Source organism: Eptesicus fuscus, chromosome 24 (genome assembly GCF_027574615.1).
Source record: "Eptesicus fuscus isolate TK198812 chromosome 24, DD_ASM_mEF_20220401, whole genome shotgun sequence".
NCBI lineage: Eukaryota > Metazoa > Chordata > Mammalia > Chiroptera > Vespertilionidae > Eptesicus > Eptesicus fuscus.
In genome coordinates this window covers 5,509,715-5,535,702 of record NC_072496.1, presented here as the reverse complement: position 1 = coordinate 5,535,702, position 25,988 = coordinate 5,509,715, and the positions used below count along the sequence as shown (strand labels likewise).

At 43.2% G+C, this 25,988-nt stretch overlaps 1 protein-coding gene across 1 annotated transcript in view; it reads right to left on the bottom strand.

Moving 5' to 3' along the window:
- The window catches only part of RYR2 (ryanodine receptor 2), a 198,038-nt gene that overhangs the window by 132,112 nt on the left and 39,938 nt on the right, over positions 1-25,988 (bottom strand). Inside the window, exons 4-15 of the mRNA XM_054713161.1 lie at positions 25,780-25,796; positions 22,637-22,651; positions 18,622-18,696; positions 17,682-17,760; positions 15,051-15,163; positions 11,296-11,401; positions 10,572-10,668; positions 8,956-9,030; positions 6,208-6,364; positions 2,339-2,503; positions 1,322-1,443; positions 212-395 (exon numbers count right to left, since the gene is read on the bottom strand). Coding sequence (XP_054569136.1) covers positions 212-395; positions 1,322-1,443; positions 2,339-2,503; positions 6,208-6,364; positions 8,956-9,030; positions 10,572-10,668; positions 11,296-11,401; positions 15,051-15,163; positions 17,682-17,760; positions 18,622-18,696; positions 22,637-22,651; positions 25,780-25,796 — 1,205 coding nt within the window. The remainder of the gene's footprint in view (positions 1-211; positions 396-1,321; positions 1,444-2,338; positions 2,504-6,207; positions 6,365-8,955; positions 9,031-10,571; positions 10,669-11,295; positions 11,402-15,050; positions 15,164-17,681; positions 17,761-18,621; positions 18,697-22,636; positions 22,652-25,779; positions 25,797-25,988) is intronic.

Sequence of the window (25,988 nt, the reverse complement as noted above, 5' to 3'; positions counted from 1 at the left end):
AGCGAAGGCCGCGGAGACGGTAACACACGGTCCTTTGCCAGGGGCGTGAGGAGGGGAGTTCCCTAGACACGGACAGAAGTGACACCGATCGCCGCCTCCGAGGCCTGGTTCCTGCAGACAGTGCAGTGCGCCTGCTGCTCTGATCGCTAAGTGCAAGGTGTCGAGTAGAGGCCCCACTGAGGACCGGTTCCCCAGGAGGAGAGCAGCTCACCTCCTCCTGGAAGAGGTTCTGCCGGTTCTTCAGGGCCCGCAGCCGGTTCTGCCTGTCCTCGTGCTCCAGGTGCTCGGCCGGCGGGTGCAGGTAGCTGATGAGGTCCCGCAGGCTCAGGCTGACCGACTCGATGGGCAAGTCCCCTGGGGGCGCCTTCGCCTTCCTGCCCAGAGCATCCAGGCCCCTAAACGAACAGCACCATTGCTCTCATCGGCGACTCACAGTTTTATGTAGGGTTTTAGTTCATAGATGATTTTAAAGCTTTACCCTCTCTCCCAATACCACTGTAAAAGGCAGACAATATTTGAATCACCAATATATTTATTTATACCACAGTCAAACTCATCTCTCATCATACTGAACCAAATAAACTCACAAATGACTCAAATACAGGATCTACATTTGCAAACTATGGAGAAGCAATAGTAAATGCCTGGTTAGGAAGTGAAACATACCTGTCATTAGAAATAGAACCATTCAATTACTTCCTAGGAGAAACTCAAGCGATAATTAATATATTCAAATGAAAAGCTGTATATTCCTTCATGTATACATATGTCGTATTAAAAACACCAGCACTGAGAGAAATTTATCTAGAGAAAAGCCGGAAGGGCCTTGAGGACCAATATTTAGAAAACAACCGATTTTCATTTTCAAGCACTAGACGCTCGAGTTTTAGGATGCAACGCCCGGGACTGATCATTTTGACATTTTCTTGTTCCACTGGGTTTGGTTTGGGGAGAAGGAGCTGTTAGCTGCTGACACGCACTGCCACTCTGTCTAAAAAGATATTCTAATGATGTTAACTTGTAAAATTCACTTAGTAACCAGGAAACAGTATGTTAAATGCTTTCCTATTACCTGAAAGAAATGTATTTAAAATTAAATTTAAAGATGGCATCATGTTGCATTTTCTAGCCTTTGAAGGAAAACATATCATTGGCACGTAAGTGTGTGGATTTGTTGAGCTTCCCGAGATTCTGAGCTTTAAACTCAAAGCTTTGAGATCTACCCACCACAGTATACTTTAGGATTATGTATTTGTAGAGTCAATCAGGAAATTGAGGTAAAATGTCAAATAGCCACCCCAACAAAGGACATGAAATGTACCTTATAAACCTGTTGAAAAGGAAGACGGTGCTCCGGATGACCCGCGCTGTCCGGGACTCTTCGTGCTGCGACCTGGACAAGTTTATGCCGTCGTCCATGTGGCCTTCGTGATGCATGATGGCCTGTGAGGAAGCACATGGACCGCCATCACTCCGACACCTCCCTTCCCAACGGGGCTAAGAAGGTGCGCACTCAGAGGCCACAACAATACACAGAACCAGGACGGTGGAGGCGACTGGAAACTGTGTGTTTGAGGTAAAATAATGTGCAGAGGCCCCTGGACCACCGAGGCATTTGGTCATTGTTTTAAAGACTTAATCCGTTATTGGACCGAGCTGAGCAAACCAACGCCAGAGTGTCTTCACGCTCAAGGTCAATGACTGCCCCACGTCTAACTCGCCGAGGGAGGCAGCAAAGGAAGCCATCCGGCTCAGCAGGACAGGGAGCTGAGCAGACGGGTGGGTAAAGAGGAGAGCTCAGCAATGGTCCTGCGGCATCTGGTTCTGTGAAACTGCATTTTCATGTTGTTAGTTCTTGCTAGGTGTTTACACTTACTGTGAGAGAACCACATGCGAAGAGACAAGTGCAGAAAGCTTAAGTGAGCAGCTGGATGGTGCTCCCAAAGCGAGCACTGGGAACACTCGGAGCCGGAAGAGAAGGCCAAGCACCTCCACATCCGCCCTGCCCCCCACAACGATCCCCACCTTCTCACCTTTCACAGCAAACGTCACTTGGGTTCTATATATAAATGGAGCCACGAAGTGGGCAGCCACTGGTGCCCAGCTTCCTTCCTTCAGCACTTTCAGCAGATAGCTGTCATCTAACCAGGTGCACTGAGTTAAGATTAGTAAGGAGAACTAAAATGACAAGCTATCTAGAAAGCAATGCAAAATGGAACATGCATGTCGAGAATGAACGTCAGCAGGTGGCTGAGTGTTAGCTACCCCTTTTCGCCTTGCGTGTGTGTATTTTAGCCGTAAGAGGTGACTGCGAGATGGGGTTTCTCTCGCCTCTCACCTTGCGTTGTATGGCTCCCATCCTCACAGACTTCACGTCCACAGCCTGGTAAGTCAGCCACAGGCCTGTGCTCACATGCTGTATGTAGCAGACCGAGTCTCCATACTTGATCTCAGAGGTTCCCATGCCATCAACTTCTTTTCTCACACCTGCATCCAATTTTTCCTAAGGAGAGAGGAAAAAGATTTAGCAAGTTTTTAAAATACGACTTTTTCTTGAAAGAACTTTGCCTTGTTGAAAATATGTTCCTTGAAAAATTCAGCCCTCTGAAGTCCCCTGAAATAATAATGGTCAAATATTTTATTCTAGCAGTTCAACCTCTACTGAAGATTTGAGTAGAAAATTATAAAAATAATTAACACATTCTTGAATAACTCACACGGATAGAAAATTATTTTATCCATAACAAAATTTTACATTGCCCAATGACAAACTCCAAACTAGGTATCTTAAAATTAGTAGTTCAGGCTTCATATTCTTTCCCGATTATTTTTTTCTTTATTTGTACCTAATAGCATAGGTTTGTGGGACAGGAAATCCGGTTTTGAGTCCAGTCTCTGCCACTTACTACATCTGTGACCTTAGAAAAGTTAAACAAAGCTTTTTAAGCCCCAGTTTTCTCAGCTGTAAATAAAGCTAACACACATATCAGAAGACATGATAATGCATGTAAATATTTCAGCACAGTATCTAGGATAAAATAAACTTAAATTTCTACTATTTTGACTATGAAAACGATGATGATGATAAGAACGTTAATGCTTTCTTTAGAACTATTCAAAACTACTGTAACTCCGTTTCCTATAATGCAATTTCCAACTTGAACGACAGAGTCGCTGGCTCCTAAAGGGCCACTGGGCTAACCTCCCTCTGCTCTGAAGCAGCAGTTGATGCTCTGATACCAGCTGTTTCCTTCAAATCCCTACGTTTTAATGCTGCCTCCTTCAGCATGCTCCCTCTCATGGTCACAAACAGCAGTGTGGTGGTTGCCAGAGGGAAGGGGATGGGCGATGAATGGGACATAAAATATGGTGACAGGAGATTTGACTTTGGGTATGGACACATGGTGCAATACACAAATCTTATAACATAGAAACCCACACCTTGCCCTAGCTGGTTTGGCTCCGTGGATAGAGCATCGGCCCGCAGACTGAAGCGTCCTGGGTTCGATTTCAGTCAGGGGCACGTACCTGGGTTGCAGGCTCGATCCCCGCCCTGGTCAGGGCGCATGCGGGAGGCAACCAATCCATGTCTCTCTCTCACATCATGTCCTTCCTTTTCACACCACTTGCACTATGGCTAACTTCACCAGCTCCCGTGATCTTAAAAAACAAATCCGCGTAACAAACTGAGTAACTTAGTAATTCATGTTGGCTCTGACTGATACACCTCATCCACCCACTGGAGGTTTCAATGAGCCCCCTCTCTTGTTTACTGCCATTAGAAAGGATCAGTATAGCCCGGCCGGTGTGGCTCAGTCGATTGAGCTTTGTCCCATGCACTGGGACAAGAGGTCACCGATTCCATCCCCAGTTTCAGACTTGATCAATCCCCAGTAGGGGGTGTGCAGGAGGCAGCCAATTGATATTTCTCACATCAATGTTTCTATATCTCCCTCTCCCTTTCCATATCTTCTATAAAACACAATTGGTCTTATTTTCTATTATACTATCAGCACTCCTTGATAAAGGGTTACTGCAAAAATCAGGTTTGCATTTAATCCTGATTAAATAAAAATGTATCTACAATGGTAATTTTGTATACTTATTTTGATAAAAAATATACATGTTCTTCATTTTACTTTCACTTTTTAGATATTTAGTCATCACCAAACAACTACCATAGGTGCTCATCTGATCACAGGGAAACAACATATCTTCCCAATCTGCTATTATTATTTTAAATCTTTAATTTTGTTATTAGAGAAGGCTTTAGATTTACTACTTAGGCTCAAGTTCGGATATGCCACCTAACTTGCTTCAGTTTCCTCATCTGTATAATTAAGATTAAAAATAGTATCTAAGCCCTAGTCGGTTTGGCTCAGTGGGTAGAGCGTTGGCCTGCGGACCAAAGGGTCCCAAGTTCGATTCCAGTCAAGGGCATGTACCTCTGTTGCGGGCTCCTCCCGGCCCGGGCCCTGGTCGGGGCACGTGCAGGAGGCAACCACTCAATGTGTTTCTCTCTTCATTCACTCTAAAAATCAATGGAAATATATCCTCAGGTGAGGATTAAAAAATAAATTTAAAAAAACATTATCTAAGCTTCATAGTTTTAAACTAGAATTAAATGAGATAATACATATAAGGCACTTAGCACATCATTTGGCCCATAAATTAACCGTTACTCTTATTTTCATTGTGTGTTTCTTAAAGCATCTAAAATATTTTTTGAACCAAGAATAAAGATCCCAAACAAAAATAGCATACTAAAAACTATGTCCTAAAAATGATTTTGTTCTATTTTTTCATTTGTTCCATAATCCTTGTGATCTCATTGGCAGTCTTATTTGAGTCTGATTTCATCACTTCAATAGCAGCAGGTTTCTATTTGTGGTGCATGGGAGAAGGAAAACTGGAGGAAATCCCCAAAGAAGCATATTTTTGAGGCATTTTAGGCTAAAAAATTACATCTTGGGGAAATATAATTCATATGTGATTGGCAAGACCTACTCTTATGATAAATAATTTTAGAAAGCAATAAAAAGACTTACTCTATCTCCTGGAAAACAATTATAATGACCTAATTGGCCATTATTTTGCAATCAGAATTCTGCTGTGATTTTAAAATTAAAATGTTTTCTTGGCCTTAAGTTTCACCTTCTCTTCTCTCAACCACGTTATCACGTGCAGTTATCACTGAGAGTTAAACGAGTGGAGTGTGTTTGGCAGCAAGTCAGTAACAACGTGCTTAGGACAGCAGTTCCCCAAACCTGAGTGCCAGGCAGGAGGCCAGACTCAGAGAAACTGAAGACTTCATTAAAAAGTGATGCTGGACCCTGGCCAAGGTTTCTCAGTGGTTAGAGTGTTGGCCTGTGCCCCAGAGTCACAGGTTCGATTCCCAGCTACGGGCACATACGTGGATTGCAGGTCCGACCCCCGCCCGCATGTGGGAGGCAACCTATTGATGTATCTCTGCCACATCAATGTTTCTCTCTCTCCCTCTACCCCTCCCTCCCTTCCTTCCACTCTCTCTAAAAATAAATAAATAAAATAAATGGGAAAAATATCTTCATTCCTCTGGTGAGCATTTAAAAGAAAAAAGTGGTGCTGGGATCCCTGGTCTCTGTACTTCCTGTGTAAGCTACGACATTGCAAAATGGCCCAAATCCAGAAACAGCCCCCATTCTCCAAGTGCATATTAGGAGAGATATTTGGAGAAAAAATGTTTCAAAGGCTATTGCTTTGGGCAAGAACTTTTATTCAGAGTGTTTGAACATATTCACAGCTTTTGAGCCAGTATGTCCAGTTCCAGGATCCATCAGAGAAACAAGTCAAAATGTGCCCAAAACACGTCCAAGAATGTCCGTGCAGTGGTTGTTTTTTCCTTAGTTGATTTTTTGTTACAAAGAAATATGGCTATTGAAACAGGCAGAATCATCCGGAGATGGACTTGTTTGAAGTTAAACAAAACTTTTCCTGCACTCACGTTCCCACACACCTTCTATTTTGATCTTTCTGAAGTGTTCAAAGTTAACATGTTAGAGCGGCCCTTCCCTATCAAGCATATAGAAATGTGCAAACCCAGAGGTTTATTTAAATTCAAACAGTAAAACTTTGTGATTACAACTTGCGTTTTTTTCGCTCAGCAGCATCCGAAGGAAGCGTGGTGGGTCTACGTACAGGAGCCCATGACTCCCTGTGCCGGCTCACCTTGGAAGAGCGGAAGGTGAAGGCCGTAGACTTGACGTCGGCTTTCTCTTTGTCCATGAGGAGAAGGTTCTTGTCTTCCAGGAGACTCAGATACTTGCCCGTGGTGACGTGCCGCAGTCGGAAAGGCTGGCCCCACCGTATGTGGCTCCCACTCCACCTGCAGACACAGGTCAGACTCCATCCAACAGCAGCCGCAGCCACAGGGAAACAGCAAGTGACGTGTGTCAGCCATGATGGAAGGTGCCCTGCATGGACCATCTCATTGAATGGTCTCCGAACCCCTGCGGCTGGTGGTATTAATGTCAGCTCACACATAACAAAATAGTAATTCGGATGATTACGTAACATTCAACGTTACACAGCCACTAGCGAGCGGAAGTGAAATGTAACTCTAGGTCTTCTGACTCTTAGTGTGACACCATCCACACTAACCCTCCTCCTTGTGCTCCAAGTTCGCCTCTACTCACTATCACAGATACAGAAATGATAAGTCTAAACGATACTTTAGAGTTTACGAGTTAAAAACTCTTGTTGGATTTGCACTTGAAAAATAGTGGTACAGTCAATGCCTAATTATGATTAATTATAATTTATATACATTAACTAAAGTATATATTTACCTGACAAAAGAAATATATTCTTATGGTTTAAATTTAATCATGAGGAACAATTATCTCATTAAAAACGAATGAATAAAAAAAAAGAATATGAGAATTATAAAAGGTCAAAAGGAGAAAAAAGGAAATAAACAGAAAATATAAACTAAGGTTATAAAAAAGATAAAAAGCAAAGTTATGATCATTAAAATCTGCTGAAAAGTAATGACTTTCAGCCCAGCCGGCGTGGCTCAGTGGTTGAACATCGACCTATGAACCAGGAGGTCACGGTTTGATTCCCGGTCAGGGCACATGCCCAGGTTGCAAGCTCAAGCTCCAGTGTGGGGCGTGCAGGAGGCAACGATCAATGATTCCCCCTCATCATTGATGTTTCAATCTCTCTCCCACTCCCTTCCTCTCTGAATTCAATAAAAAAAAATTTTTTAAAGTAATGACTTTCAGAAAGGGTAGAAAGGAAAATCCGGTTATGTGCCACTCCCACTTCCGCAGGACTGCGCACGCTCAGTCGGCACAGGCAGACCTCGGACTGCCGCGAGCAGAGCGGGACAAGCCTCTGGGATGATGACACTTCAGTGGCTCTTTGCAAAGCAAGGACAGTCTCGTCATGTGTGGAGATGGAAGGCCCAGTCTCGTCCATGTTTTAAGAAACAGCTGACCATCAGATAACTAAAAACTAACATAACTGAGTGGAAAGAATTCCCTTGCTTGTAAAATCGTAAGGAAACAGTGATGGCAAAGTTGGTGTTAGACAACTAGAGTTCAAGGCAAAGCATGAAGGGAATGCTGTCGGTGCTTTAAAAAGAAAAGAGATAAACTCTAAAAAGTATGCCCATAATCATCACTACCTCATGAATCATATAGACAGCAGAGATGTGGAGGCTTTCAATATGACTTTTATCAATTAACAAATTTGTTTTAAAATAGAGTCATGAAAAACTATTGCAATCTACTAATGAGTATTTTTTGCAAACTTTTCTATTTTAGTAAACGGTGATATTTATGCTGTTTTGCTAAACTGGTTTTTTGACTTGTGATCTTAGCATTAAAAATTAACAGTACCATGATATTATGATAAGTGTATTTTCACATGAATCTGCTTATAGAGACAATTACTTATAATACACTGTAAGCTATATTCTGTGCATATATTTAAAGTAATAAAAAGTCCTATGTCATACCTTACTATGCTCAAGGATATACAAAGTTTTTCAAAATTATTGCCTGGGATATATAAGCAAAAACAACTGAAGAGCACTGAATTACTTAAATCATCATTAGGTATGCATCTACCTCAAAACAGTACGACTACAAAGATAGCTATTCTATACTAAGATTGTTCCTTACACCCATCCAGTGAGTCTGAATCCTAAAGCAACAAATTCTTTAAAATATAATAGAGAATAAATCCTTTAAAAACTTACTGCTTTTGAGGCAAAGGACTGAACCTTATAATCCTTTTTAAAATTCATTTTAAGTCTATTAAAAACAGTTCAAAATTATACTTTTATTATCAATATTGCATTTTATTTAAAGGAACTAAAAGTCAATCTCTGAACAGCTTTTTTAAATCACTAGAAAAAATACACACACACATATATATATATACATATAGTGTGTGTGTGTGTATGTATATATATATGTGTGTATGTATATGTATATGTGTATGTGTGTGTGTATATACATACATACATATGTATATATATATATGTAACTTATTTCTCTAATAAATGCACAGCAGCTTCGTATTGCCAGCCTCTTTGCTGACTCGGCTGTTACGTGAGTAAGCACAGAGACTGCCAGGAATGGTCTAGTGGCCTGGTTCGCGTTCAGGTCTCCTCCGTCTCACAGGAGCCTCAGAAGGTTCAGTCCAGAACTTGCCAGAACGGAAGTGAGCGACAGGCTTGTCTCCAAACCTACCTCGCTGCCTCCCAGCAGCACTTTGTGCAGGAGATGCACTGACCAGATGAGATGATGCTACAAACCCATGCGGCTGAAGACGAAAGCAGCTGACCTACCACCTGGTGACCTGGGGCTCGTACCGGGTCCACAACGGCGGGAAGGGGAAGGGAAGAGAACCCGCCGCTGGCGGCGCTGCGCTTGCACGTGGGCAGCATTCAGAGGCGCTACTCACGCAACTCGCAGCGTCTCCAGTCTCCACAGGGAGCGGGCGTGGACAGACACGGCACCACCTTCATAATGAACAGTCCTGTTTTCAAAAAGAGAAACCCCATTGTAACATGTTTCATTCTTGGACTCTATTTTTCAAGCTAATTAAGAGAGAAAAGCAAATGGAAAGCCTTTGCATAAACAGTTAAAGCCATACTTTTTGGAGAAGACAATAGAGCCGGAAATAAAAATAACCAAAAACGGTAACAGTGATCAACATAAGTCTGCCCTCAATAAACATTCGATGTAAACACATCCTTGGTTATTCTCTCCTCTAATCCCATTCATTCCCTCTCCAACTCCCCCACCACCACCCCCCACTGTGAATATACTCACCTTACTCATTTAATTCAGGTCCTTAAAAGTACTCAGCTATAACTTTAGGTGTAGTTTAATATATTATTACTTAAACACATTCATATTTGGAGTTTTCAAGTTTGTTCTAGATACTTAAACACATTCTAATATTTTAGTATAACAATTAGAAAAAATGATAATAGAAAAGTATAAATATCACCAAAAATATAAATATAAACAAGAAGTTGCACACACACTCAAAGCAAGAAACATGTGAAGGGACTTCACACCTACCCAAACGCCAAAGCCCTCGTGGTAACTGTTTGTCAGTGACGCTAAGTTATCATCCACAACATCCACACGGATCTCTGGCCCCACGCACGCCCCCTTTCACGGAAGCCAGAGCCCATGCAGCACCTCGGGGTCCTCACTACCTCCTGCTCCCCTGGGCCTTCCATCTCCACACAGCCCTCTGCTCTCAACAGCCAGTTAATGATCCTCAACTTCCTAAATGTTCCCTGTATCTTTCTGTAAATTACAGAAAGAAGTATTTACTAAATAAGTTACCTAAATGTGTTTGGTAATATTATGAGAAATGTCCTTTCAAAACTAAAAACATGTAATAAATCATCCAGACGACACCTGCTCTCACAGGGATCCCTTGTTTATGCATTAACCTTATCAGATTCATCCGTGAATTCATGAGGCAAAGCAGAGCATTCAAATCATCTTCAATGTTTTTGTTTTTGTATAATTTGTGCACTTTCCCCAGAGATCTGGACTACATCAATCTCGGTCTAATGCCAAATAATCTTAACATGAGAGAGGTATTATAATCACATAAAACATGAGGAACGTGGTCAGTTCTATTATCTAGGGCAGCAAAAGGGAGGTAATAAAAAAAGGTCGTCAACTTTTGTACAATTGGAGAAATCTGATTTTGAAACTGAATTCGAGACTGAATGTTCCAGAAAGAGAATTAATCAGAACCAATGAACATTTAATGAAGTTTTAAGTAGATTGTTTAATGTGTTCATTCCTCCCACTCCGTTTAATTCGATGCTTCGTCCATGTTTTAATTTCTTCAGCGATTCTGCTGATAGGTGATAAAAACTAACACAAGGAAAAACTGCAAAGGAGGCCAACAAATGGGTCATTCAGGGGACAGATGAACGTTAGAGGCCCACTTTCTCTTGTGCTGATGGCCTGAACAGGCATTTCCTTCATTTAAAAAAAATATGTCAAGGCAAGAAAATCAAGGCTTGGGGCGCCAGGCTCACCCACCTCCGCTGCTCCTCCCCATGCTCCCCGGAGGGGACGGTGAGGCATTCGTCCATGTGTCCGTGCAGCAACCTCAGGACGTCACCGCCAATCAGGTACCCTGTGAGGATGAAACTCGGTCTATCTCAGCTGTCATGCTCAGTGGCAGCTGGACAGTTCCCCTGGCCCAATCTTCTGTGTTCTCAGAGAACCAGCAGGCTAGCAAGGCTTGCGCTCCTGGCCACATCCCAGAGAGGGATGGCTCCACCTGCCTGCTGCTGGTGGGCCTGAGCCTCAGAGCCCCAGAGTGAGTGACATTCCCACTGGAAATACCACCTCAACCACATAAAACCCTCCATTAAACATACATGCATGGGCAGGCTCAAACTTGAACCTGTGCAGGTGACAGTAACCAGGACCAACGCAGATGTCCCGGAACCCCTGACACATAGGCATTGTTGGGACCCCACTCCAAGCCACCCGCCCTGGAAGATGGGACACCTGGACATCCGCCTCACTGAGCAATACCCCGGGGCCAGAACCCTGGGGCAAGCTGCCCCCAGGCAGCCAGCACAGGAAGCCACACAGATAAATAAAGCTGACCACAGCGTAAAAGTAGCCATGTAAACAAGTCTTGAGTGTCATCGCCTCATTTAGGGAATAGCTGGACACAAGCTCTGGCTAACAGCCAGCTCAGGGTCTCGGACACCCTGCATCAAGGATGAGCCCTCCCTGCAGCGGGGTGTACCTTGGGCCGCTTCACTTCCTGAGCTGATGGGGGCCACGCTCCAGAGCGTCAGCTGGAAGGCGGCGTCCACGTGCAGGCTGCCGCTGCCGCTGCCGTAGGACAGGTGCTGCGGGAGGGAGGCAGAGGGCCTTCGCCTGGCTGCGGGCGGGCTCAGCACGCACGTGCTTCTGCCCCCTCACCCCCAGCACGGACTGGAGCTGCGCACACAGAGCGTCTGTGTCCGCCCTGTCACTCAAAACGAAGAGGCCGGTAGAAAAGGATTAGTTACTATTTGTCTGTAGGTATTTCCCATCCTCATTCTAAGAGTTACTAACTTAAGCCACTAATCAGAAAACAAATGAATACACTAAAATAAATAGATTCATTCAAGTAGACTATTTTGTTTTAAGGCCCACCGATGAACAAAGTTATACGGATAGTGGGTACTAACCATTAGAATTATAAGTGGTTTACCTATCACACTGTGGTGTCTTTTTACAATGATGCAGGTGAAATCTATAGGACCAGTGTCTTAGTTTTATGAGGTTATGAACTTTTACCTGCAATGTGACACAACAGCCATTCGATGGCGATGTTTTCTAATAGGTATTTAAAACCAAGACAAACACATTTTCTCCAAAATTCAGAGTGTACAAATTTCAGATTTTCCTCCTTAAAAATAAAAATGTGTGAAATATCCTATTTAATATTTTAAGAGCCATAATATGTGAGTTCTCAAACTAAAAGTAAAGAAAAAAAATTATGAAACCACTCTAGAATTTCATAGCAGGTGGCCTCGGTTATTTTACCATCTGGCTCCGCGAGAATTGCAGACAGACACTGTGTTCTTGGGGTCATCTCCACAAACATCACCGATATTCCTGTAATGTTTCTCTAGCACTTCTCCAACGCTGGTGACGGAGGACAGCCTCAGCTTTCCAAGATCCCATCGGACCTGAACTTGCCCAGAAACCAACCCTCCCAGTTGGATGAGGTGCATGAAGGCGCAGCAGGACCGTCATGCTGGGGGGCTCCGCCGGCCTTCACCCCCAGGGGCTCTCTCACCTGAATATGCTATTCTCGAGGCACCAGCAAAAACAGGCATTGCACTCTTTCTCTTTGTTTACAAATAAAACATATGCCTTCTGTTTCCACAAACAAGGAAAATATGTTTTCCTCCGTAGCAATCAGTACACAATGTAACTAAGTGGATCTCTCTTTCTCATCCTGTTCGCTGTCTGACAGGTTCACAGCAGTTCCCCTGGCATCCAGCAATGTTATCCAATAAACAAAGACTTGCAGAAGCAGAACCCTTCACAGTCACAGTAGCACACACCTAAAATAAGTTACAATACCTATTGCAATGGCCTGAGCCAAAACAGCATGCACCCATGCGCACACACACACACACACACACACACACACACACGCACGCACGCACACACGCACACACCACTATAAAACCATATGGCTCTTAGCAGACCATGAGCAGGTGATCCAAATACCAACGCGTGAATTTTTACTTTTGAATTCAAGTGAAAGCTCATGTCATCTATAATAATAAAAGCGTAACATGCTAATTAGACCGGACACCCTTCTAGACATCCTTCCAGACGACCTTCCGGATGAAGCCAGGGACGAAGCTGGGGCTGCGAGGGAAGCCCGGGTCCCAGGTACCAGAGAGAAGCTGGTGCCGGCAGCCAGGGGAAGGCAAGCCCACTCTAGCATGAATTTCGTGCATCGGGCCTCTAGTATTTTGATCAATAGATTGTTACCGTTTGTTGACTCATCATGGTTCACAGAATGCACTACATATAAAGCATTGTGCTAAATATTAATAGAGCACCCTCCCACCCTGAGGGTGCCTGGACTCTAGAAGGGAAAGTGATATACACAAAATGCTACAAGTATTAAAAAATGGTAGGTGAACTGTAATCAAGTGCCACAGGAGCTGAGAAAAGAGAACATTGTTAGCCAGCCCTACTGGTCCTTGCACTAGGGCTGCGGTAGGTGGCATTTCCACGGGTGACACAGATTTCATGGGAGCTGAGGGATAAGCTTGGACCTGACTTTTATATACTTAGAGATGCTGTCCCCAAGTACGTCTGGACATACATTGGATTTGGGTGTGGGTATTAATAGTGTTAATTGCCCTGGCTGGTTTGGCTCAGTGGATAGAGCGTCAGCCTGTGGACTGAAAGGTCCAGGGTTTGATTCCAGTCAAGGGCACATACCAGGGTTGCAGGCTCAATCCCTAGTGGGGGGCGTGCAGGAGGCAGCCCATCAATGATTCTCTCTCATCATTGATGTTTCTATCTCTCTCTCTCTCTCTCTCTCCCCCTCTCCCTTCCTCTCTAAAACCATTAAAAATATATTTAATTAAAAAAAATAGTGTTAATTTGCTAAGTGTAAACATACTAAACTCATTGTAAACCACTTTGGGGATTTTCATTTTAATGCACCAGAAACCTCGGAATTGGAAGTGGCCTGGGCCTCGCTGGCCCTCCAAGACAAGGGGATGGTGCGACGAAGACAAGCATGCACCCCAAGGCACAGAGATACAGGGACGAAAGGCACAGTGGAGAGTTGTCCTGGGCTTGGAGCACATGTGGAGACACACAGACAGGCCCACCAGTGAGGCGGCATCAGGTCAAGGGTCCTATATTCTAGGCAGCAAAAAAATAACAAATTTGGTTGAACCATAAAATTTTGAAGATTTCAGTCTGTGGGAGAAAGTCCAAATATGTCCTTAAGAACATTACACCATATAAGTTACCTAAACAATGTTGACTCCTCAAAAGAATATTCTCTAAGCCTAATCCTAACCTTAAAATAAAAATACTATTTTGCCAAGTTCACTGCTGTCCCACCCAAGATGGCAGACTGGTCTGAAGGCTCAGCTGCCCTCCAGGCTGGGTCAGCCGTGTCCTCAGAAGGCCTGCCTGCAGCCCCCTGCTCAGGCCTCCGGGCAGGAGGAACCACCACGGAGTGGTCCTAAGCTGCTCATCCACAAACTCAAACAAAATGGAAACGAGGCTGATGGAAAATAACCTTTTAAAAATCATAATAATATTTTGCATTGGGATCTCTCACAGTTCCATTGATTTTAATCTGTACACTTCCACAAATGATTATTCTTTAGCAAAAATACAATTCACTAAATGAGTTCAATTAAATATCTACTGGCCTTACCACAAAATAAAAAATGCCTTCAATGATTAAACATGAACTTTTCCTCATTTTCTCATTGTCAGCCTCTATTCTTTGAAACAATGCAATGTCAAGGAGACCTCAACTTGTTTTTGGCTGTTTTTCTTAACAGTGGCAAGTATTTATCACATAAGAATTTTCTTTCTTAAATATCCAAAGCAGTGGTCACAACCTCATTAATGCAGCCCTCTCGATGGGTACAGAAGAGTCCCAGTTCTGAACTCCCGATCGGACTGTGTGCAGTGTGTCAGTGACAGAGTCCAGGAAGAGGCACCAGGGTCAGGACAGGGCAGGATGGGGCACACAGCGGGGAGGGGGGAGGAGGGAAGGGAGGGTAACCAGGGCAGGGCACACGGGGAGCCTGTCCAAACGCACCTGGTGAGCCGCATGACCGCGTGTCACGCCCTTCCCCTACCTGGGGAGTTACCTCTCTCTCATCAAATAGAGGTACTGGCTTGTTTCTAAGCAAGGCTCCTAGACGATTTGCAATCTACACGTTAAAGAGGCTGTTTCATTGACCTTCATGCGTCATCTCAGCAAGTCCGTGCCCTACGCTCCGCACTTACCAAGTACCTTTCGGAGGACACGCTCACTAAGATGAGGTCATCGCCAACGCGCACCTTCTCCCCCTCGGACCGCTGCTTGGAGGCGGGGTGTATGGTCCACCAGCAAGCCTCGCCTGCAGGAGGGGCGAGCAACACAGAGCAGCCTCTTAGTGCAAAACCCACGTGCTTTACCGGTGACTCCAAATTACAGAGGGAAGCAAAAGAAGTCTTCACAGTCAGCCTCCTTAACCGAAATTTGTTCTGTTCACACCACCTTCAGGAATTTGGATTTTAATGCAACTTAATCTCTTAGACCATGAAAATAAAAAGAAGTGGGCCAATCAGCTTAGGATATGACACATCGAAACATAAAGCTTGTCACAGAACTGGTTATGACGTTTTTGCAAGTTTGGTGTCTTTTCCCCTATTAAGAATTTGTTTAAAATGATCCTTAATTATACTACATAAGGCGAAATTCACCAGTCGTGCAGACCTGACTTCATTCTTTACAAAAGCATACGTTGTACACTGTTCATGTTACTCTGTGATAACATCTAGTTTTCTCCAGTTGGTTTTCAGAAGAACTTGAAGTTTTATGATGTGACATTTTAACAATTCACTTTCTGGGGGGTGGTGATTTAAAATGGGCACAACTGTTATCTAAATTTTACTATCCTATGCCTTATTTTATTTTGTTATTTAAAAAATGTGTTTGCTCCTATTAATCTAAGTCTAACATAAAAGAGAACCCTGTTATAGAAGGGCACATTATAAAAATAGCTGGGTGTAATCAAATAATTCCTCCTGGAACAAGCCATGCCCACTCAGGAGCTACATGCCCACTGCCCATTCTTCATTCCTCACTGCTATTACCTAAGACACAAACCAGCACACAATTCCTCAGTCTGGTCATACTTCCTTTTTAAAAATAAATGCAAATTCTATCCAAAATATTCTATCTAATATTCTCATCCAAAAATGGGAATATTTTTAGTGACTTGTTATCTAATAATTTGCACTCTCTCCCTTTGCTCAGCTTTATCATTTTTCCATAACACTTGTTTTTCTTCTTTCTGATCCCCCAATGCCAGGATGTAAGTCCCATAACAGCGGGGCCTTCCATGTTTGGCTCATGGGGGTTTCCCCGGATGCTAGCATTTTTGTTTTTAATGCTCTGGCACTCAATAAAAATTCATTTTGCATAAATGAGTAAATGAATCAGCAAATGCTATTTCTTTTCTTAATATATTTTTATTGATTTCAGAGAGGAAGGGAGAGAAAGATAGAAACATCAGTGATGCGAGAGACTCACTGATCGGCTGCCCTCTGCATGCTCCACACTGGGGATCAAGCCTGCAACCCGGGCATGTGCCCTGATGGAATCCAACCGTGACCTCCTGGTTCACAGGTTGACGCTCAACCACTGGGCCACACAGGCCGGGCAATTTAAGCATGCTTACAGTTAATATGTAATCTGTGCTCTGAGCAGCTTTTCTCACACAAACCACAGTCTTACTTGAGTGTCACCTTGCAGAATTCCTTGTTTTCACTCACTCAATTCATATTTTTAGAGTTGTAAGGAATTTTTCATTCATTCACTCAAACATTTATAAAGCGCCCACTACTGGTCCATCATTGCTTTAGCAGCTGGGGATACATCAATAAACGAGGAAGACGTATCATCTGCCTGTGAGTTTAGCTCTGATGAAGGCCACACAGGACTAGTGGTAAATACAGTAAGTAACTAGGAAGCAGCAGCGAGCTCCGGGGACAGTGACAGAGGCACCTGGTGCGGGAGAGGCGCTGCCCGTTGTCTGATACTCTGCAGTGCTCTCAATGTACGAAACAACTTACACACTGTGCGTGCCTTGCACTTTTTTTGGAAGAGGGAACTGAATTTTTCATGTAATTGTGTGCTAAAGTAAACGAATTATAATGACAAAACTTTAAAAAAAACTAACAGAAGTACAGAGAAATGGCTGAGCCTAAATAAAATGAATAGAAGTAATAATACATTTATTTTTCTGGTGCCTGGGATTCTTGGAATTTCGTGCAGAAGGCATTGTGTTGGTCTATTAAAAACTTAAGTTGGTAAATATAGCTTTATTTTTATCCATTTGTAGTCTGTGAAAAATTTAGACTATAGGTAGGTATTTTAAAAAGAAAACAGTGTGTGAAGGAACGCTTGATCCCACCATGAAAGGAACAACTTCGTAAGAGTTGGTCTATTTCCTCCCACTCTTTTCTCTACTAGGTCTTGTATTTATTTTTTAATTCCCCAAGTCATGTATGCTTATTGTAAAAGATAAAATAGTCAAATTGTATATAAAGTGTAGAGTCAGAGCATTGAGAACAAAAACACAAATAAAGCTTAAGTTCTCCTATCTTGATTCTCCAAAAGGAAGAAGGTGTCAATATATACATTTTTTGTTTCAAAACTACACAAACATACATCTGATGTAGGTCAATGCCCTGTGATAGAGACATGAAGAAGACTTTCATTTTCTACCTTTTTGCTTGGATAATGACACTGATTACATTACATTTTTAGACTTAGCATTATTTTTAAGATGGAAGGATAAAGCCATGCAGTAATACTCCATAAGCCGCCCAGTGCACATTAACACGTATGATCCAAGCCAGCGGGCTCACCTGTCGTGTCCTCTTGCAAGCCAACGTCAAAGGCCAGCTTGTCAGTTGAGGACCGGGAGGTGGACAGGCAGCACAGGTACTAGAGGACACAGAAGAGCAGCTGTCACTCACGGTTATGGTCCCACCCAGTGTCATTCTGACTCGCGTTGGTATCAGAGTGAAAGCTGGATGCTTCTGGGCGAAGTCCCGGTTTTCCCAGTGAGGGGAACAGCACATGCAGGGCCTCCTCGGAGCAGTGAAATGTGGACATAAGCACATATAACACATGTATGTACTGAACCAGGGGGCACAGCCTGAGAGGGGCTCAGGGGTCAAGTGGATGACTGGGTGCAAGAAGGAGCTGACGTGGAGAAAGAGAGAGACATCTAGTTAGAAAGGAGGGAAGTTAGTGAAAAGTGACAGTGCAACTCACAGGCAGGTTTTTATATTCTCTTTCAATAAAAAGACTTTAATAAATAAACTGTTAAAACAACATCAGAAATGAGAAATGGTTCTTATTTTACTCTTAACACCTAACTGGTCTATCAAAAGTGAGATACTCAAAACAGGGGTCATGATGAACAAAAACAGCATCGATCAGACTGTCAGACCTCAGAGGGAAGGCAGGGGAGGGTGGGGATAAGGGAGAGAGATCAACCAAAGGACTTGTGTGCTTACATATGAGCCTAACCAGTGATCACGGACAACAGCGGGGTGGGGGCATGCGTGTGGAGGGGTTTGGGATGGGAATGGGGGGGGGTGTTGAGGACAAATATGTGATACCTTAATAAAGTAATTAAAAAAACAAAAACAGGGGTCATACGATGACAGAATTGAAGGACCTTAAGGTCACCTAAGCTGCTCCTCATCCTGTAAGTGGGAGAGCTAAGCAGGGTACAGATCTTAAGGGCACAGCGGCCCTCACTTTCCCGACCACGGGAGATGGGACGGCGCTGCTCACCATGCCGCTGTTGGAGTGGCGCAGCAGGATGGCGTGTCCGTAGAGCAGTGTCCGGTGACCACCCCCTTGAGCAGTCTGCGACGGACGAGACGGGGTCGACAAGAGAAGAAAAACCAAAACAGCAAACTTAACGAAGTCAGTAAAAAGTCCCCGTGTTCTCGGGAAAAGGTAAGAGCTACTGCAGACGACCAAGTGCGGTGCGAAGACGCTCGCGTGGACGAAAGGGTTCCGTGCAGCCTGCGCCGTGGGGCGCGCAGGTGCCTGGCTCTGGGAGCAACAGCTGATTTCGGTGAACACTCAGCATGATGTGATCCTGATCACAGATATTTATTGTCCTTATTTCCCACGGCACGTGGTCTGCACCGGGAGGACCTTCGGCTCTTTGGTCACTACTGTACCCAGGTGCCTGGCACACGTAAGGACTAAGCATTTGTTCAGTGAGTGAGCCTTCCGAAAAGGCAACACTGCTCAAATCATCCACAGGCTTCAAACCTTTCCTACTTCCCCAAGGTTCCTAGGAAGAGTCCAAATTCCTTTCTATGAATTAGAGGAACGCTTCTCAAATGTGAGCGTGCACATGAGTCCCTGAGAGGCGGGGAAGCACAGACTCCTGGGCCGCCCCGGTGACTGACTCAGGTCTGGGGTGAACAGAGGAGTTGGTCTTTTCTACCTTATAAACTGCACTTTCAAACTCAGTTCAAGGCCACCTCCTCCAGGAAGCCTCCTCCGGTTTCCTCAGTTGACTGCTCCCTGAGCCTCCTGCAGCCCCGGGTACACCTGGCGCCTGGTCTAACCACTCCAAGTGAGCACCATTCTCTTCTGGGTCAGACTGTGAAGCCACGACAGGGACCTGAGCTCTCAGCACAAAGCACTCAATAAACACGAGAGGAATGAGAAGCAATGTGGGCGCCACATCCACCTGGGTGGGTGGGAGTCAGGTGTCATGGTGTACAAGTCCAGGTGTTAAAAAGAGGAAGGGACCACAGACTGGGGACGGGGGTGGCAGAAACTGAACAGGAGCCACACACTTGGCTCAGGGGAAGATCGCGGAAGGTACAAACAGCTAAGCCCAGGCGTGTGCACAAGTTTTTGAAAGAGGAGGCTGTCTTTAAGGATTTTAAGGGTGCGACTGGTGATATTGACGTGTGTGTGTGTGTGTGTGTGTGTGTGTGTGTGTGTACACCTTAAGAAGTGTGGAGCACTTTAATATCAATACTATTATATCTTTCTTCTAAAAATATATCCCTCCATATTTTTCCAAATAATTTCTTAAAATAACTTCACATGTTATGCTTGAAAGGCCTCAAACCCATTCTTAAAAATCAATATTAACATTTATTTAAATTATTTTAAAAACTGCTTTTAAAACAAAAGGAAAATCTCTTTTCCACATACTGAGGAAAAAAAGGGGGGCCGGGAATCTACTTTGTAAAATTATATTACTCCTCAGATCAAGGCCCTCTTTAGGAAGCACTTGCATTTTCTGTGCTACACGTGACTTTGTGGCCAAGGGCAATTCCCCGACCTTAACTGATCTGGGTTGCAGTGGCAGGAGCTGACTTTCACAGGAGATACAAGCTCCAAAGCTCTGACATCCAGCTGAATTTTCCTGACAGTCACATCCATCAAAACAAAAATTTTAAAACGAAGATTTAACCAAAAATGATGAAGTGCTCCTTTTACTATAAAGTTCTGCCCACGCATTTCATATGTTTATATGTGCCTATGTATAAACGTTCAAATTGGTTAAGCGAAGAGGAGACATTTTAGTGTCTAAATTTTCTTCCAACTATTCATTCTACACAATTAGACAATTATAGATTTTAACTAGAGATTTCCTCACCACTTAAATGCTAATTATGCCAGATTTAGTTCTAATAGAACTCATACAACTATGCACATAATCCCCACTAAATTAATTGTTACTAATTAAGTTACCACAAAGGGATGCAATTTCTGTCACATGGGCTCCAGTACTTTTCTTCTAACTTGTCATTTTATATGACATTAATCTAATTGACTCCGTTTCTGAAAAAAATTTTAAAATATGTAATTTCAACTCTTGGGCTGATTGGGTAACTCAATTCATTCAATAAACATCTGTCAAAAGAATTGTGTATGGGGATGAATCCTCAGGGATGATTTATTCTTTCCTGTGTTTTTTAATTTGGCGCATCATGTCAATTTTCTTGTTAAATGTGGCCGGTCCTTCTTTAAGTGAATAAATACAGGGTGGGCAAAAGTAGGTTTACAGTTGTGAGAGCACAAAACAGTTTACCCTTGCATTATTATTTATTAATTATTGTATTGTTTTCCATCTGAACAACCCTAAACCTACTTTTGCCCACCTGTGCGGATGGACTTCCTCTGAACTTTGGTTCTGTAGGAAGATGGTCACCACTTCTGGGGTTACTCCTTCGAGACTCTGCAGCCCCGTTTCAGGTGGGTGCCGGCACCCCCTGCGCAGTCTCAGTGAGGAGACGACCATCACCACTGGGCGACAGCTGCATCCAAGCAGCAGTAACTCAGGCCTCTAGAGCAGGCCCCTTCCCTCCAGCCACGCACACTCCCACCCTGCAAGCACACGATGCTCTGACCACACTGACCTCTGGGAAGCCAGCCAGGACCAACCAGATAAGAGTCCATCAAGCTAATGGGGAAGCAAGCTCGAGGCTGGCCTGCCTTCAAGAGTACACTTCAAAAAAAACCTCGGTGACTGTGGAAGTTAATATGTTAACTGTTCTTTGGAATCTAAAATGTGAGCAAAGCAGTCAATTGCACCAGTTAAAAGGAGAATTAGGAAATTATATTTCACATAATATAAATAAGCCTTCAGTTCACATTAATGCCATCGATACTTTAGGCCTGTAATTCTCCATAAATATTATACATAAGAAACACTCTTTCCTATTCATTCAAAACATATTTATGGTGGCTCTGGCTGGTGTGGCTCAGCTGGTTGGAGCCTCATCCTGTACAAGGAAAGGCAGTGGGTTCGATTCCTGGTCAGGACACATACCCAAGTTATGGTTCAATCCCAGTCTGGATGCCTATGGGAGGCAATCAATGGATGTTTCTCACATTGATGTTTCTCTCTCTCCCTCTCTCATTCTCTCTCTCTCTCTAAAAACAATAAAAACATATCCTTAGGTGAGGATTAAGTATATATATCCTCACCTAAGGATATGTGTGTGTGTGTGTGTGTGTGTGTGTGTGTGTGTGTGTGTGTCTACTGTCAGAGTACGCAGCCTCTCACATCTACACCAGAAATTCTGAATTAACATTTTTCAGAGTTGGTATCTTTTGAAATTATATTCTTTTGAAATTTTAAACTATATTAAGCCTTTATTAACTAAATACAGTAAGTTGATCTATACATTATTTCTTGAATTTTAAATTCAAAATTTTGTGATTGTTATATGAGAATAGTAGGTACTTGAAACTGAAACCAAAGCCTTCTGCTTTTTGTCCCAAATACTGCCATTCTGCTCCCCTCCTCTACGTTTCCTTCAGTGCTGTGACCGTGTGCTCTCCCACTTTCCGCCTCCTGTTCAAACCTTTCTGCTTTCCAGCGGGTTGGAAAATGAAAAGAGGTGGAATTGTTTTCCTGTCCCCTGGAGGAAGAAATGCTCTAGCAGCTTTTGGTGCTTCTTCTCCTTCCCCAGAGGGTGAATTTCCTACTGGATTCCTGCAAGAGCATCACCCCAAAAACAGCCAATGGGATACCCGTGGCAAAAATGCTAACTAGAGAACGAGTAAAAATGGTTGTTTCAATGGGAGAATTCTTAACGTTGGCTAAATTAAACTAATATGTTAGCCTATGACACAAAGGTGCCAACTGCTGTTTATGAAGCTGACAAATCTAAATATGTGATTGACTCCTTTAAATTTAAAAGTTCCGAAGTTTGATTTAATTTCTAAAACTTTCAGATGTGAAAAGTGCCATGAATTCAAAGTTTAAACCAAACGTGAAATGTACAAAACAAAACATATAGTAGATGATCCAGTGTCTTACCTTCATCATGAATTTCTGTGGGGGCAGAAGAAAAGAGAAAAGGTATTAAATATATTATTTCAAAGACATTTTAAAAGATCCCTTACTTATGAAGATTTCTAAAGGAATCATGTGAACAATAAACATACAAAAACACACTCACTGTGTTGTCACAACAGAACAGTATCAACTGCATGCCAGATAAAAGCTGGAGCAAGCAAAACTCTTCTTACCAGTGTTTTCACATTGGTTCTTCCTTTTCCTGTGAAAACCTGCTGCTCTACTGTGCTGCCTGTTTCAATTTACAACATATCTAAGCGCCAAAAAAGCCCAAAGATACCATCTTAAAATTATACTCTGAAAATGCTTTTAAAACCGTTTCACTTCATCTTTTGCATTAAAATTCAGTGATATAAACAGCAACACAACTAATTTTAGTAAGAATAGTGGCTTGGAAGCAGGTAAGGGTGTTCGTCACTAAAGTGCCGAGGTGATAGTAACCATGACCCTTCCCGAGCCTACAAGTGTGAGTCGGGAAACCCAAAGAAAATACCACCGAAGCTTTGCTCTTAAAATGACACAGCCTCTTCTCGTGACTTATAATAGCTCCCTTTTCTTCTACAAAACATAGTATGTGCATATATTCCCTCGTTTTCTTTTAGGCCCATTGAGTTTCCGTGACCTATTCCTAGGAGACGTACACAGACAGAAAAGAACTAGGAAGGAAAATGGCATCACTTTTCCAAACTTAGGACTACATTTAGTTGTCATAAGCATTCAAGTCCTACAGAGAAAAGACACACATATTCACATTAGTTTTACAGAAAATAGCAAGTTTTCAACCTACAACTTATAGATACCACAGTTGGTTCCCTGAAACATAAAAACACTGGTATGTACATTAGTGGCATTCTCTTGTGACTGACTTTTTTCTTTTTTAATATATTTTTTATTGACTTCAGAGAGGAAGGAGGGAGAGAGAGAGAGATAGAAACATCAATGATGAGAGAGAATCATTGATTGGCTGCCTCCTGCATGATCACATATTGGGAATGGGGCCTCCAACACGGGCATGGCACTCAACCACTGAGCCACACCAGCCAGGCTTCCATTTTTAATTTTATAATTTAAGGAAAAATTGTAAAGGATCATTTCATTTTAAGATTAGAAAATAGAGGCTGTTTAGTTACGTTATCTATCACTGATATCAATGGTAAATGATGTCAGGAGGTCATTGTCTGGTAACCTGTCCTTATGAGTGAGGGTAATCTGTTGACAAAAAAGGTGTTTCACCAACAAAGACTTGGGTTTCATGGCTGTTTTAGGTTAATGATGATTATTGGTGCGCCTAACAAATTTTAGAAGACAAAAGACATTTAATATTAACAATTTCAAGTTGTAAGCATATATCAATATATACTATCCAACAGGGTATCTGGATATACATTCGTAGAGAACCTCAAATATTTGTCTTATGATAAAAATATCCCATGAAGCACTGGCTGCGTGGCTCAGTTGGTTGGAGTGTGGTCTATTGTCTCGCGCGCACGCGCGCACACACACACACACACACACAATGTTGGGGATCCTATCCCTGGTCAGGTTGTGTATGGGAGGCAACCTATGGATATTTCTCCCTCACAGTGATATTTCTCTCTCTCCCTCTCCCTTCTTCTCTCTCTAAAAATCAATGAAAAGCATTTCCTTATGGTGAAGATTTTTAAAAATCCCATAGAAATGCTTTCTTTCTAGGCTTCTCACTGACAAGACCCAAGAGCGCTGTTGACAGACTTGTGCAGAGCGGCCCCAGAGCATCTTAAAGGGGCAGGGCTGCCACCTGCACATGCAATGACACAGCCCGAGGCCCCGCCCCGCATCACGCACACTCATGACCAGTGCTGGCACTCTGGTATTTTGAAGAAGAATTCACAATTTTGGGGGGGGCCGATTGGTAGTAACTGTTGTTTTTTTCAAGCCATCTACACTGCACACACAATGTTTAAACTAGACTGTCTTTTCTTTTGAGTGCAGTGGATCTGACATATATGCACAGAGTTGTCTAGTTCTCTTTTGGAGGAAAAGAAAAATAAACCGGTCTGATAAGCCACTGCAATCCTCACCCTTTATCCCTGGGACGCGTGTATCTATCACGGGCTGCATGAAGTCCTAAAGTGTGAGCAGGAGAGCTGCCTCGGGCTTCCTTCTTCCTCCAGTTTATCTGGAGAGAAGAACTAAATCAGAAACAACCGGGTGGGGACGTGGGGGTGAGTGGGAGCCCCTTCCTCACCCCTCGCCTGCAGGCCTCCAGCCTGGAGAGGCCTGAGCTATGGAGACAAGTTCACTTGAGTTCAATTCGGACCCTCCTATTGCACGGCGCTGGGCACTTTAGTTACCACAATGAGACCTGTGTGACTTGAAATGACTTGGGGCGTTTCATGTCTGAATAGGAGAAAGGCCCAGGGACCCAGCCTCTGTTAACCCAGGGGACAGAGGAGATCCCCGCCCCGCCATCCCCCGCCCCCCCCACACCACACACCACCACACACACACACACACAGAGCAGGGGGTAAGTTGTTCTCTGTGACACTCAAGGACAGAAACAGGTAACAAACTCTACCTGTTTCTTCCCCCCTCCCTATCTCTGGCTCTTAAACAGACCATAGTACCACAGTAATAATGGAACTTGGCCACATCACACCGCTGTCCCAAACTCAGCGTCCAAAATCCTGCAAATGAGTCCTTTCCTCATGACAATGACTGTCGCCTTCACCTTTCAAGGTTGTACGAATACGTGTAACCGCCAGTTTCTACTGTACGTGGGAAAACATAATAGCTACGCAGTACGACTTTAAGGTTAAGATTTGTGATAAGTGATGTACTAAGCCCTCCTGTTGTCTGAAGTGCATCGCATTAGAAAGCCAATTACAGAGAAACTATATAGCTGGGGGGGGGGGACATTTTCATATCCCCCAGTTCAGTTGAACCAAACCATACACAAGGTTCTAACTAGAGACCTGTTCATATATGTTCAGTACAACACAGCAGTTATTGTGAAAACTAATAGTACAAGCCACACCAGGAAGCCACACAGAAATATTAGAGGCAAGAGCAAACGTGCATGTGTTTAGATCACAATTCCTTTGCAAATCCATGGAAACACATACCCATTTTTCCACATCAACTTTCTGTTGAAAGAAAAAGCCAAAATAAATAACAAGCAAGCAAATAAATGGCAATGTTTCAATTACTGTCATTTAAATAAATTAAAATTGTGGTCCCTGCACCAAAATCGACTTCCAGTTCTCTCGGAAAAGAAACACCATTTAAACTTGTAATTAATAACATTGAATCTCCTGGAAAAATAAAAGCCTCA